Source organism: Talpa europaea (genome assembly GCF_964194135.1).
Source record: "Talpa europaea genome assembly, chromosome: 7".
Taxonomy (NCBI): Eukaryota; Metazoa; Chordata; class Mammalia; order Eulipotyphla; family Talpidae; genus Talpa; species Talpa europaea.
This window is the reverse complement of record NC_140074.1, coordinates 37,781,993-37,798,290: the sequence shown is the minus strand read 5'-3', so window position 1 is coordinate 37,798,290 and position 16,298 is coordinate 37,781,993. Positions and strand designations below refer to the sequence as shown.

The 16,298-nt window shown below is 36.0% G+C and overlaps 1 protein-coding gene across 1 annotated transcript in view; it reads right to left on the bottom strand.

The window, feature by feature from the left end:
- The window catches only part of PIP5K1B (phosphatidylinositol-4-phosphate 5-kinase type 1 beta), a gene marked incomplete at both ends in the record, with an annotated part of 172,474 nt that overhangs the window by 46,115 nt on the left and 110,061 nt on the right, over positions 1 to 16,298 (bottom strand). Inside the window, 2 exons of the mRNA XM_084237780.1 lie at positions 2,169 to 2,313; positions 3,817 to 3,972. Coding sequence (XP_084093906.1) covers positions 2,169 to 2,313; positions 3,817 to 3,972 — 301 coding nt within the window. The remainder of the gene's footprint in view (positions 1 to 2,168; positions 2,314 to 3,816; positions 3,973 to 16,298) is intronic.

Sequence of the window (16,298 nt, the reverse complement as noted above, 5' to 3'; positions counted from 1 at the left end):
TTCCAGCCATCTTTTTAGCTGCTATTTATATCTGAGAGCAAAAGAACTGTGCTTAGCAGTACTGTACAGACAGACAGGAAAAACCATTGCTTGAGTAATTTACATAAAAAATTTGACCATTCAAGGTACATGTTAATTTAGGTATAAGTCACTTCAAGTTTTTATAATCTAAGGACGCTAACCAAATTGCTTTTACAGTTTAGGGGAGTTGAATCATTTATATCAGAGCCTAATGTGTTGGCTCTTAGAGAAGAGCTATTCAAAGTGAAGCCTGACAAGAGATTTGAGGCTCGCCTTGCTATTTGTTCCTCTTCTCTAAACCTATAGGGGCTGCCTCACCTACTCCCACCTAATCTTGTAGCTAGATGAGAACGAACAGTACAAAAAAGAATGACCACCTCAGGTCCAGTTATCAAGCCCTACCTGCCTCATAAACCAATCTGTGAAAATGCACATAGTAAAAATGAACTATATTGAGTCTTCTTTCTGGAACTGATTCAAGCTGTGGATGTTGAGATAGAAAATGGCTTACAGTATATGCACTACATAATGACCTTCTGGTCCACAATGGACCATAGGCACAACAGTGGTCCCCAAATTCTGCCTAGCGATATGGCAGCCATTGTAACATTATAGCATTTTACCTTATAGCATTTTAGAAAAAAAAAGTAAGTTTTTCCCACAGTATTCTTGTTACAGAGCAACCCTGATATAAAACGGGTTGCCTGGCTGTGCGCTTAAAAGGGACTTATTAATACTCCACTATAGGCACACACAAAAGGTTAATAAAAGGTTTATTTACAAGGGAAAGGGAAATGAGGAAATGTACAACTCAGGGAGAAAATAGGGAAATAAAGTCTTTAATGCGTCCTACCCGATCTGCCGACCTGGAAACCCCAAAGGCACTCCGAGAGCTGCCCGAGCTTAAGCTGGTGGCGAGCCAAAAAGGGAATCCCCCAAAGCCCATGTGTCTGGTTTTATACCAAACCTGGCTGCTTAACCCCACCCTCACGTTCCAGCCACCTTCCCTTTGGTGGTGATGGGATTTGTAGTTCCCAGTGTCTTGATGGCTTTGGTCTGGAGTTGGGGTGGAGTCCACAAAGCCTGTATGAAATTAGCTTTAGGACATCCTTTTTCCCCTAACATTCTGATTTCTTTGTAAAGATGATATCATTATCTATCACTAGAACCAATGGTATTGAACATTTAAAAAGGAAAAATGTCAAATAACTAATTAAATTTCTATTTAAGATAACTCAGCCCAATACTCAAATTCATGTTAAATGCTGGAGTCACTATATTAGTTTACTATTGCTGCTGAAACAAATCATTGTAAACTTAGTAGCTTAAACAACACAAATGTTTTATCACTTTGGTGGTAAGAAGTCCTAAAACTCAAGGTGTTGGAAGAGTTGTGTTCCTTTGTGGAGACTGCAGGGGAAAATCTATTTCCTTGACATTTTTTTTTTTTTTTTTTACTTCTAGAGTTTTCCTTGGCTCATGTTCCCTTTTCCTGCCTTCAAAACCACCCTCACAGTGTTACATCTTCAAATCTCTCTCTCTCTCATTTCTGCTTTTGGCATTTCATCACCATTTCTGACTCTGAGCCACCTGTCTTCCTCCTGGAAGGACCCAGAGATTATGTTGGCCCACCTGCATAATTCAGGATCTGTTGCTCTCATAGGGTCCTTCATCACACTGGCCAAGTCCCCTTTACCATTCAAGGCAACACAGACACAGGTTCCCGGGCTAGGACATGGACAACTTTGGAGGGATTTATTCTGTCTACCGTAGTCACTAAGGTCACTCATATAGAAAATGAATATTAAAATATCTTTGCAGCTACCTGTGCAATATGAACCAAGAGTGCTTGCTGAAAAAAAATCGATCCATAAGAAATTGTTGAAATAAATATGACAAAAATTTGTTTTCTTCCATAGATGCAAGTATATAATGTCTATAGGCTATGATATATCAACTGTAAATAAAAATCAGATGTACTTTTTAAACGCAGAAAATATCAATCATGTTTGCTCTCTCTTACTTACGGGGCAGGTGACACACCACATCCTGGTTGTTAGGGACAGCGTGTCCTCATCTGGAGATGCTGGTGCAGCTGTGATGTTGATGTGGTAACAGGGGCTGGTAATTAAATAGCGTTGTCTTACCTGTTTGAATAAAGCGTAGCTCTGTCATGTGGATAATGATCATTGACATATAAGGAAGAAGATGAAATTGTGGTCGCCAGGGAAGCAGCTTCAAACAGTGATGGAGTGCTAGGCACCAGGTCCGGTCTGTGTCGGGATCCCAGTGCTGGGTAACAAAATCAATACACAGGCTCATGAATCTCAGTAGTAAATGCTGCCTCAGGATCTACACTAATTTAAATGAGTCAAAAGCATTCATTTGACATATCAGGCTGCAAATTAAATTATGAATTAACTTGCTCTTCTGAATGAAGCAGACATGTAAAATAGCTTTTACAAACAGGTTAAACAGAAAGAAAATTGCATTAATTTACAAAATGGCTTATGGAAATGACATTATGAATGTTCTTTTAAAAACCTAATAAGTGATTTACTGTTTCAAAAGATGGTATAAAAGCTCCTAGGAGCTTTAAGAAGATAATTCAACAGCAATTAAAAGGATGATTGGCAAATGTATAAATAGACAGGGAATCCACCTTCCCCTCCCTAGGATATGCATGTATTGGGGCCTCTCAATTTAGATCTAAGGACTTAGATGTTTTAAGAGCCAGAAAAAAGTGCTTCACAGACAACACTTTAACCTCTTTTGAGCCATATATGTCTTTGAACAGTATCCATGGCTCCTGACATTTAACAGCAAGACTGCCTTTAAAAAAATGAGAAAACTCTTATTTATTCTTTATAAGTGCCTATGAAAATGCTTATACAAGAACTATCCTTCCTCAGAAAAAGAGAATATTCATAACTCAGAGAAGAGATCTAATCTTCTATAGGGAGTAGAAGAAATTTTAGGAAATGTTGGGATTTAAAAAGGATTACACTGATTAAAAAATCTAAAATACCACTTAAAGGGTTAGGAGGAAAAAAATAAATGGTCAACTGAACAGAGAAAGGAATTTGCCAAAATTCAATATGAATTTTGATAAAAATTTTAGTAAACTAGGAATAAAAAGGAGCTTCCTGGACTTGATTCTGGGTATCAAATGTAGCACATTTCTTCCTCACCAGTAAAACATTAGAAACATTCCCTTTAAAATCAGGATAAGGCAAGGCTGCCCACAATCACCACTTCTGTTTATCATTGTACCAGAAGTCACAGCCAGCAAGTAAGAAAGAAAAAAAAAGATGTGAGGTCTAGGCAGTAGCAACAAATAGCCAGAAAACCCAAATCTTCAAAAGGTAGTGTTTGAAAAGATAGAAAAAATATATCTGTCTCTATTTCTATATTCATTCAAGGGATAAATCTAACAAAAAGTAGGTATATATGACATGCCAGTGGAAAAATAAAGAAACTTTTATTAAATTCATTATAGAAGACCTAAACAAATTGACTAAATTTTTGTTAACATGCAGGTGTGTATAAGTAATGTGTATATATATATGTAATATATGTGTTTGAATGAATATATATAGATCAAGAGCTAAGAGTAAAAACACCAACATTTTAATATTTGTAAATCTTTAGATATGGGACTGTAGACATTTTCTTTTGTGAATATCTTAGTATCTTCTAGTTTTCTTTTACCACCGATTATTATTTACATAATTTTATTTATATAAATAAAAATCACAAGAGCTTTTTTGTTTTTCTTAAGTTACAAGCCTTTACCTTCTTCATCAAGGCTGCTAAAGCTTTGCCCTTCAGTCAGTAAATCACGCTTTTCGTCCTTCCATTCCTGGCTAATTGAGGACACAATCTCCTGTGAGGTTGCTTTCAGGGCAGCGATGGAATTGCATCGTTTCTTAGAAGGTGAGGCCTTCAAAGCTGGACAGGAAGGAAAAGGGAGAGACAAATATATTTACTGTAAAATCCCACCAATATTTTATTTTGCAAATGAATATTTCACCTATTATTAACTAATATTTTAGCCATTATTTGAGTGGAACACAAGAAGCTTGTCATATATACATGGAAAAGGGGAGAAGAAATTGTATTTTGGGAATTTTATCTACTTAATAGGATTTGACATAGAATATTCTGGAATAAATTTGAGTTGAAATTTCTCTCCAGAAATCTTACTTGAAGTGAAATTCAAATGTTTTACTGGTTAAGAATTATTTTTCATTCTCTAGGCAATTCTTCCCTAGCACTAGGAGGAGGTTGGGTGGGTTGGTAAACACACGGAGAATTCACATGACCCTAATTTTATTAACTGGGACTGGGAATTTCTAAATATGCCAATGTTTAATCTTGTACTCTGGTTACCCGATTTAGCCAAGTTACTTCTGGTTGCTTTTTCCTTTCGGTGACTTTTCACTGATGTTTCCTGCCCTTTGAGTTTTTTCTAGGTCATGGGTACGTCAGATGTATAATTCATTCCCCATCTTTGTCCAAACAGCATTGTACAACTTTAGAAGTGTGTTTGGAACCTGAACCAAGGCAAATGTACTTCACCATCAATCACATCACTGATGGCTGTGACCTTATTTATGATATGCTAATGGGAGCTGCTTAAGCTTCAGCCTCATGTCCCCATTTATACTCATTCTTGGCTGCAAAAAGTTGTGGCCTAACACTGCTAGAGATTCCCTTGGAGAACTGGGGCAATGGAAGCTGACGCTTGTTTATGTTTTCCCCTGAACTTGTTTTTGGCAGTGTCTCTTCTCCTTTAGACATTTGTATACAGGGATAACATGACAGCAGAGGCATTAGAATAATCGTGTTTGATGATGGGATCCCAGAACTTAGACTGTATGCTCCCCTGCGTGTTTGCATGTGCAGCTTGCAAGAACTAAATAGGAAAAAACTTAGGGACATACACAAGAGGGAAGAATAGAGGGGTGCCCCCTCACTTAAACAAGGGGAAGGTTTGTGTGTACCAACAACAGTTTTATAATAATACCATCATCATGATAAATAACTTTTGTAGGGGGCTAAATAACATGCCATATCTCAAATTACCCACATGGCTTTCAGATGGCAGGAAGCCCTTTCATAGGTCCAGAAACTGAGAGGAGAAAAGTTGCTCAAGATCATCCATAGTGCTAGGAAGAGTGAAACCCCTAGTGTTTTTCTTTTTCTTTTTTTTTTTTTTAAAGATTTATTTATTTATTTATACAAGCACTGGGTACAGTCAGAAGCGCAGGAGGGTGAGAGAATTCATCAGAGCCAGAGCGGGTAGCAGAGCAGGCAGAAGGACTGAAGCACACTGCCGAGGGGAGCAGTGGGTGGCAGGAAAGGTCTGCGCGCCATGTGGGACCCTCGCCTGGTGACCAGGGATCGAACTGGCGCTGCAGAGACTGCAGGCAGCTTTGCAACCCAGCGCTCAACCACTGCGCCACCGGGGAGGCCCCTTAGTGTTTTTCTTATGTTATTTAATTGGTGATTCACTTCCTAGCTGTCAAACATTCCATTTTCTGGTCAAAGTGAGGTTGAAAAAGAAAGATAACACTAGAGTTTGTTTTCCCTTGAAGGAAGAAATTTTAGAATATTCTGAAACAGATAAAAATTGATTTTAATGGCAAATTAGTGGACGATAAAGTTATGTTTTCCTTAAATTCCCCACCATCCTATCAAATAGTGGTCACACATGCTTTACAGGTCTGCAGTAATCACCAGCACACTGGCTTTTACTTTAATGCTTTCTCTGCTGACTTTTATAAACCCACCATTCTCATCTTTCAATATCATATATTAACAAGTCAGAGGATCTCAAATACATCATGAGGATCACTATGGGTCCCCCAGAGCTGTTTTCAAGGTATGCAATGTTTAAAATATTTTCATAATAATTTCAATAGTTGTCTTTTTTAATCCCATTCCCTCACGAATGTAGAGTTTTCCAGATGCTACATGACCTGTCATATCACCACAGACTGAATTCAGAAGCATATGAGAGAATCCAGATGTCTCCAATGATGCCAGAATTAGAGTTTTAAAAAACTATGAAATAAAGCCACTTTTCTCACTAAATTATTTGTTTTGGAAAATATGATTATTTTTCATAGCTTGTTTTTTGTTAAAATTTGCTGCTATTTATTAAAATTGATTTATGTTAACATGCAGTGGATTTTTTAATTGCTACCTTGTAAAAATGAATAATATCCTAGCTTTTTCTTAATCTTAAATTCTAATATATTATAAATAGAGATAACCCACGTAAGTAAAAGATCTTTGGGATCCTCAATAGCTTTTAAGAAGGTATGGCTTAATCATCAAAACTGCATGGTATTGGAACAAGAACAGACATACAGACCAATGGAATCGAATAGAAAATCCAGAAATAAACCCACAGATTTATGGTCAACTAATCTTTGACAAAGGAGCAAAGAATATGCATTGGAGCAAAGAAAGTTTGTTCAATAAATGGTGCTGGGAAAACTGGGTCGCTACATGCAAAAGAATGAAGCTTGACCACCACCTCACACCAAACACAAAAATCAACTCAAAATGGATTAAAGAACTAGACATAAGACCTGAAACCATAAAATATATAGAAGGAAATATAGGCGAAACACTACGTGATTTGCACATCAAAGACATCTTTACAGACACATCACCCAAAGCAGTGATAGTGAAGGCAAAGATAAACAGCTGGGACTACATCAAATTAAAGAGCTTCTGCACAGCAAAAGAGACAATAACAAAAACAAAGAGAAACCCCACCAACTGGGAGAACATTTTTGCACCCAACACTAATGATAAAGGACTGATCACAAAAATCTGCAAAGAGCTGATGAGTCTCAACAACAACAAAGAAAATAATCCAGTCAAAAAATGGGCAGAAGAGCTTAAAAGAAACTTCTCTGAAGAGGAAATGCAAATGGCCAACAGGCATATGAAAAAATGTTCAACATCACTTGTCATCAGGGAAATGCAAATCAAAACTACCATGAGATACCATCTTACACCAGTGAGAATGGCACATATTAAAAAAACTAGCAACAACAAATGTTGGCGAGGGTGTGGAGAAAAAGGAACTCTTCTGCACTGTTGGTGGGAGTGCAAACTGGTCCAACCACTGTGGAAAGCTGTGTGGAGATTTCTGGACCTACTAAACATAGAGCTTCCATATGATCCAGCAATTCCACTCCTAGGTATTTACCCAAAGGACACAGAAACATCAATTCCAAAGAACACCTGCACCCCTATGTTTATAGCAGCACTGTTTACAATAGCTAAGCTTTGGAAACAACCCAAATGCCCAAAAATAGATGACTGGATCAAGAAGATGTGGTCCATATATACCATGGAATATTACTCAGCATTCAAAAAAGATAAACACATGCAATTTGCTGCAACATGGATGGCGCTGGAAGGGATCATGCTCAGCGAAATAAGCCAAAAAGAAAAAGAAAAATACCGGATGGTCTCACTCATAGCAGGAATCTAGAAAACTTAAATAAGGGACCAGGAAAATGAATAACTATAAGAAAGTGAAAATCAAAATCAACAAAAAACTATGAACCAGAGACACTTTTAGGGGGGCGGGAGGGGAGGGATTGGGGTCAGAATGGGGGGCTGCAATTGTATGGGGAATATAACAATAAAATTTATTAAAAAAAAAAAAAAAGAAGGTATGGCTTTAAGACCAAAAGAGTTGAGAATTGCTTTTCTACAGAATAGTTCTTAGGTTAAAACTAATTCTTTAAACTGAGGAATAGCTATGATTGAAAGAATGTTGGCAGTACCAAGGAACAGGGAGAGACGTTCAGAAATCTGTCTGTACTTGGTGTATACAACAGAGTGAAGGCCAAGATTCTAGATGATCAACAAACAACTGTTCACTATCAGCATCACATATAATAAGGAGCAGAGGGGACCCAAAAAGAAACACCTGCCAGAGCACCGCAAGAAATAATTTACTATTGTCTTAAATAGTGAATTTCTTCTTTAAAGGAATTATGCGAACCTTACTTAGTAGATACAGACTTGACTCTTGCAGAAATTTACCTCAAGGACTGCCTTTGAGTAGATAATCTTGAAAGATGGACTTCTTTTGATCAGATAATCTCAAATACGGTTTCAGTTGCTACTTTCTTTTGCGCTACAGAAATTCCTGGATTTGTCATTGTCTAAGCCACGTTTGGCAACAGGCATTCTGTGTCCATTTCCTACCCTATGTGTTCCTACTCAACTGCCTCTACTAGACTATATTGCTTTTCAGCTCACCTATCTGCCATTCCCAGAAACTACCATTATCATTGTAAGCCGTGAGCCTTTGTATATGGTATGACTTCTTGCCTCTCTTCCTAATGAACACCAGCGTATATTTGGAGGATTTAGTATAAATACTTTTTTCTGTGAAATTCTCTTATGGAAGAATTGGTCTTATTTCTGTGTGTTTACAGCAGTGTATGCAAAAACTCTTAGCAATTGCTTTATTAACTTATAAATTTGTTATATGTTTCAATCTCTAACCCAACACAGTCTATAAAAATTACTGAAGGAGGAATTAACTTAAAAAATGCTTGCTATGTTATTATTGCTTAACATAGTGCTAGATACATAATAGGTGTTCATTTTTTTTTAATCTTCCACATTGATATTTATTACAATGACATTTCTAGGGAAAACCAAAACAAAACAAGTACAAAACTGTATTCACAGTCACAGGTTTCATTTTGATCCATTAGCCAATGTGGGGAAAAAAACCTATTGATCAAATGCTTGCTGAACGAATGCATGATTGTTCTGAAATCTTGGAACAATTGATTTTTTAACATTCTATTATGTTCTGTTCAGGAAACTATGCTTTAGTACTTTAGATACATTATCTGGGTATAGAATTTCAGTTTCAACATTATGGCAGCTAATATTTCCGGAAAATTTGAGATTTTTTAAAAGATTGTTGCATTGGTAGCTTGACTCAAATTTGAAAAAATAAACTTGAACACCAGCTAGTATTTTCCTTGATTGGAGGAGATGTTTCACATAGAAAGAAAATATGCCTCTAGGCACTAACCATTTTAAATTAATCATACTTGATAAAGCATGTTATATTTTAAAGTGTCACCTTTACTAATACATTGATAATCCTTGAAATGCTGGTATTAGATGAAAATTCTATTCACTTTGTTCAATTATTTATAAAATAATGATTTGAGTGCCTACAATATGCCAGGGAATGTTATAGATGCTGGGAATATATGATACAGTCTCTACTTTTAAAGAAACTCAAAGACTAGTTGGGATGGGAGATAGCAAAACAGCTCTTTTCTACAGTGTGGTTAAATATTAGTGAGCACTATCTAAGCTGAGACCTGAAGGCACAACAGGGAAATAACAGAAAGAGTATTGCAGATAAAAAGACAAGTGTATATGAATATGTGGGGAAAAGCTGGAATGTTTGGGGGTAACCACAAATTCAGAGTTGCTGAGGCCAGGGGTATAGGGGATGACATGGAATGGGGTGTGAGAGAATCACAGGAATAGGAAAGAGATGCCACATTGCAAAGGGAAACAGAAGCTAATTTAAGGATTTTGTGCATTAGTGAATCCCTAGAAGTTAAAAACAAAAACTTTTTTTTTTTTTTTTTTTTTTTTTTTTTAGCATGGCAAGATTTTAACAGAAATTGGCAAGAGCGGATTAGAATTTGAACTGATCCTTTGGCTGCAATCTGATTGCATGGGGACATGAACGAAGACAAGAGACCACTGTAAAGGCCATCATTTACAATTCCTAAAAAACAAAACCACAACAAACCATAGGGGCTGAATTAGGAATCTTCTCACCAGAAGAGTTGTTGCTGAGTGACGGTATGTAGGTAGTAAGCAAAAAGAGTCAGAGGATAAAACCAGCATTGCTAGTTTGGGTAACAAGGTGGACTGTTACGGCTATCAATGAGGTGTGTGGACTTGGGAAGAGCGGCAGATACAAGATGGATAGGACAGGACAGGATGGGACAGGGCAGGACAGGATAGGATAGGGGAGCAGTCAGGTTCCATGTTGAGCATGCCATGCTAATGGAACTGGAGGCACTTAAGTAGAGAAGTTGGATCAGCATGTACATTTATTGGCGATGTGAGGAGTAGGTTAAAAGTGATTATGAGTAAGTTATAAGTTGGTCTCTGAAGTCTTGGGAGATTGAGAAATCACTCCGAGAGAGTCATATGAGGGGAACAGAAAAAGTTGGAGCCTGGACATTTATGAACACTCACATACAAGGATGAGGCAGAGATGAACAGCTGCCAAGGAGGAGCAGGAGGAGCTGAACGGGAACCAGGAGAATCCTGAATTATGAAAGACAAATGAAAAGTACACTGCGGAGAGAACTCATACCAGTGGTATTAAACATTACAGTTTTGAGAAAAGGGAAAGTTATTTAACATCTCAACAATGATTGTTAATGACTAGGAAAAGAATATTTTGGTGGACTGTGGGCTCAAAAGCCAGTGGATTACACTGAAGAATGACAAGAAATAAGGACAAGAAGTAGCAATGGGTCCACCTCTCAGTAAGTCTGACTGCAAAGGAGGAGAAAGATATACCAGAGAGATGTCAAATGGAGGTTTGTTTTTAAGATATGAAAAAGGGAAAGCTGGGGCTTGGATACAGAGGAGAGAATGAATGGTTAAATTACCCAGAAATGGAGGCAATCTACAGTGGGATTTGTTCTCAATATTAAAGAGAAGATGATATCAATTACATATGTCACAACATCATTCACTCATTCAAAAAATACTTACACTACATGCAATCTAGTACACCCCCTGTACTAGGTCCTGCGAATAAGGCAGAGATTACATTCAAATGGAGGAGACACCGAATGGGGTCAGTAATAAACCATATATGACATATATGGAAAATGTATAGTGCATTAGATACACTGTGTAAAGGAAAAAATAAAGCAGGAAAAGTGGCTGGGCATCACTTTGCCACTGTGCAGGACTACAGGTATTAACATTACTCTCCAGGTAATAAGCAGAAGTGATAAAGTATTTTGATATGCTTATAAGAGGAAAAGGATTTATTCAAAATTGGCACTGGGAGAATGGTAAAGCACTTGGGAAGGAAAAAAAAGAGCAATGAGGTTGGACCTGCCTCACTTCATACTCCAAAATAAATACCACAAAGATTAAATAATAACATGAAAACCAACCTATAAAAACTGAAAGAAAATGTGGGTGTACATTTATCTGATTTCTCAATGGGGAAGTCCTTTGTAAACACAGGAATGATTAACAGAAAAAAAAACAATTCCATTTACAATAGCATTAAAAATTACTTGAGGTAAATTAACAAAAGTACAAGGTTTATATATTGAAGACTCTAAAGAATTGTTAAAAGAAAAATATGAAGTCCTAAATAAAAAGGAAGACATTCCATGTTTACAGAATGAGAGACTTAATGTTAAGATGGTAATACACCTCAAATTGATCTACAGATTCAACATAATTCTTGTCAAAACAACCATGCTTTTTTTTTTTTTTTTTTTTTAATAGAGGCATGCTTTATTTATTTGTTTGCTGGTTTGTTTGTTTGTTTTGTTTATACATGCACTGGGTACAGTCAGAAGCACGGGAGGGTGAGAGAATTCACCAGAGCCAGAGCGGGGAGCAGAGCAGGCAGAAGGACCGAGGTACACTGCTGAGGGGAGCAGCGGGCGGCAGGAGAGGTCTGCGCGCCATGTGGGACCCTCCTCTGGTGGCCGGGGAGCAGCCGGGGATCGAACCGGCGCCGCAGAGGCCGCGCGCAGCTTCGCAACCCAGCGCTCAACCGCTGCGCCACCGGGGAGGCCCCATGCTTTTTTTTTTTTTTTTTTTTGCAGAAATTGACAAGTTGATTCTAAAGTTCATAGAGAAATAAATGCAAGGAACCCAGAATAGCCAAAACAATTTTGAAAAGAAACAATTGAAGGACTCAGACTCTCCAATTGAGTTTAGAAATAAATCCTAGTATTGTGGACAACTGGCTTCCAATAGGGTATTTGGTAGAGGAAACATTAGCTTTTCAGAAAATGGTGCTGGGACAAATCCTTATGAAAAGAATGGAATTGAAACCTATCTCCCACCATATACTAAAAATTAAATCAAAATATCATATACCTAAGTGTGAGAGTCAAATGCAAAGGCCACATAGTATATATTTCCATTCATATGAAATATCCAGAATAGGCAAATCCATAGAGATAGAAAATCAATTAGTAGCTGCCAGGGCTACTAATTGAAGAGGAAGGAATGGAGAGTGACTACTCTGAGGTATGGAGTTTCTTTTTGGGATAATGAAAATGTTCTAAAATTAGATAGTGGTGATAGTTGCAAATATACTAAGACTCAAAGAACTATATGCTTTCAAAGTATGAATTTCATTGTACGTGAATGATATTTCAGTAAAGATGTTATAAAATTAAGAAATACAAATGGGAAAAATCAATAGATATGACTACATGAGAAGTAAAAGAACTGTTACATTAAAAACACGATAAACTACACGCAGTAGGAAAATGTGCAACATCTGCGTTATTTCACGGAATTGAAGATGCTGTTGATTGTGCCATTAACTTACATGAGACAAAGAAAGGAAAAAACTCCCATGATCTAGAGTCTCCTGGAGAAGCAACTTTAAAGCTGGGCAGCAAGGTGTACATAAACATACCAGGGGCCGAATGAAAACTCATCTTCAAAAGTGAACAAAGAGTAAATGGAGGTGGAAAATCTTCCTTGAAAATCTGAACCACAAGCTGGTATTCAACAAGCTTGCAGCCTGAACAAATATTATCTTATGGTCTAACTTAGAAAATAAAAGAGTATTTAATTTATGGTGGTCATGATCTGACAACAATTTTAAGATACCATCGAGAAAATCAAATGTAAAACTGAAGTTTTTTTTTTAGAAAGAACTTAGATTAAAAACAGATTGACAATTTTAATATGTAAGCTTTATATAAATCATTTGGAAAAGTAATAAACATCTAAATCAAATACGCAAATATTATAAAGTTCAATACTGAAAGGAATTACAAATGACTAATAAACATGAATAATGGTTGGACTTCACCAGTACTCAAGAAATGCAAATAACAGATAACCAGATAACATTTTTTACTTATGAGAGCAGCATAATTTAAGGAGTAACTCTGTGTAAGGGCCGGAACACAGTCTTGTGGGAGTCTATAGTGGCATAATCTTTCTGTGGAGTTATGTGTATTTTAACCCCCTACTCTATCTTTTTGGACTCCATCCTAAAGAAATAGTCCTAAGTTTGGACATAACATTTATTTGAAGTGCTGTTCATAAAAAATGTTAGTTATGGAGAAGCAATGTTAATGCCCAATACTTAAAAGAATGTTTGAACGGATTATGGCATACTCATATAATTTTTAATGTAATGCAACTTCTAATTGTGTCTTTGTAGGACAGAATTGGATGTTTAGTGGTAAGCTTAATGTAGTAGTTGAATGTAGTAGTAGTGTACACACCTTGAATCTTAATGATGCACACTTAAATCTTACATGTTTTAATGAAATATTACTTTAAAAATAAAGTGTGACTTTGTAGAATATCAATGATGCAGTAAACTATTCACATTATAATATTCTGTGAAAAATTGAGGACATACACACTTAAGTGTATGTCATTGTGCTACCAGTTTCACATAAAGGAATAGAGAAATACACAAAGCACAGAAATAAAATTCGGTAGGAATTAACATAAAATATTAGTAGAAGACATCTTTAAGTTGTGGGATTTTAAGTAATTTGCACTGTTTTCTTCGCATCCTTTGTAGTTTCCAAAATATTCACACAGCAAATGTTTTACTCTCACAAAAAATTCAAAATGAATTAAAGATTGGAACATTAAGACCTGAAACAATAAAACTCCTAAAAGAAAACATAGGGGAAAGTCTCCTTGACATTGCTCTTGGCAATGAATTTTTGTATATGACTCCCAAAGCACAAACAACAAAAGCAAAAATAATCAAGAGGGACTATATCAAGCTAAAACCATCTACAGAACAAAAGAAAAAACAAAATGAGCAGGTAACCGACAGAAGGGAGAAGATATTTGCAAATCATATATCAGACAATGGATTAAGAATAAAAACACATAAGACACTCATACAATTCAATAGTAAAGAAAGAATTCAATTTAAAAAGGACATGAACAGACATTTTTCCAAAGAAGACACATAAATGGTCAACAGATACATGAACAGATACTCAATATCACTAATCAGCAGGAAAGTGCAAATTAAACCCACAATGCAATATCACCTCACATCTTTCCAAATGACTATTATCAAAACAATACACATAAGAAGTATTGGTGAGCTCTCGTGCTTCTGACTGTCCTCAATGCTTACATGAGTAAATAAACCTTTAAAAAAAAAAGAAATATTGGTGAGGATGGAAAGAAAATGGAACACTGGTACAGTGTTGGTGTGAATGTTAATTGGTCCAGCCACATTAAAAACAGCTTGGAGATATTCCTGGGTATATATATCCGAACAAATGAAATCACTATTGTGAAGAGGCAGCTGAATCCCTATGTTCACTGCAGCATTATTCACAATAGCTAAGACATGGAAACAACCTAGAAGTCCATCAACAAATGAATGAATGAGGAAAATGTGATGTGGTGTACACACGTGTACACACACACACACACACACACATGAATATTATCTGGCCATTAAAAAGGAGAAAATCCTGCCATTTGTGAAGACATGAAGTGACCTTGAGTACATTATACCTAGAAAATAAGTCAGAGAAAGTCAAATACTATATTATCTCTGTTATATGTGGAATCTAAAATTGTTGAACTCATAGAAAATTGGTTCTATTGCCCAGTTGAACTGGGGCTGGGCATGGAGGAAATGGGAAGATCTTGGTCAAAGGTACAAACTTGCAGTTGTAATATAAGTTCTTGGAATCTAATACACAGCATGGTGTATAGTTAACAATACTGTTGATCTTAAATGTTCTGAGCAAACACAAAAATTGTAGTTAAGTGAGGTGACGGATGTAACCTAATTGTGTTAATTATTTTGCAATATACAAGTATACAAGTATCAAATCATCATGTTGTACATTTTAAACTTACAGAATACATTATATCAATTATATCTCAATAAAGCTGGAAAAATAAAAACTTTTTAAAAAGTGTTTACTTTCATTAACAGAAAACTGAAATAAGCATTACAAGAAAAATTTGTCTCATGGAAATATAAAATATGAACATTCTACTTTTTTAGATTTTTTGGTATGGCAAAATTACCTTATTGTGGCTTGTGAAACTAGACCAAAAACTAGACCAATTGTAGTTTGATAAAACTACAATATATGTAATAGTAGGCCTATTTTATCTTTTAATGTGGTTTAAAAAGTTACCACGTAAAAAATAGCTATCTATAGAAGAAAATTAAAAACTGATATAGGATGAAGCTGGAAGGGATTATGCTAAACAAAATAAGGCAGAAGGAGAAAGAAAAATACAGGGTGGTGTCACTTATATATGGAATATAGAGAAACAAAACAGAGCATTAGAATAAGACAAACTTTAAAACTAGCCCATGAAAACTGACCAATAGACTGAGGTGCCTAAGGGGGGGGGGTAGACATGGGAAGGGGTTTGGAGAGAGCACAAGGGATTATGGGGGCTTTGGTTAGGGGAGAGCTATGGTGACCACACCTGAGTGGTGACCACATTATTTATTAATAATAAATAATGATTTATTATTAATCATTAATAAAAAATAAATTAATGATTAAATAGTTACTGTTGTAAAGGAGAATAAAATTCTACGTAATGTCCTGATTCAGCATAACCATTGTTAACTTTGGGTTAATTTGCTCTTCTTTTTTCTGGTTCCTTAAAGTTTACATTTATAGTGTTGATTTGAGAGTTTTCTTTTTTTAAAAATATAGGTGCTTCTAGCTATGATTTTCCTGTAAGCACTCTCTTTTGAGCATGCTATAAGTTTTTGGCATGTGTTTTGTTCTCATTTATCTCAATTTTTTTTTAGTATCCTGGCTTTCTTTGACTCCTTTGTAGTTTGAATGTACTCTTAAATTTTCACGACTTTGTGACGTTTCTAGTGTCCAATCTTTATTCATTCCACTGTGACTGAGAAAGATACTTTGCATAGTTTCAATTTTAAAAAAATTATTGAAACTTTTTTTTAAAGATTTATTTATTTATTTATATAA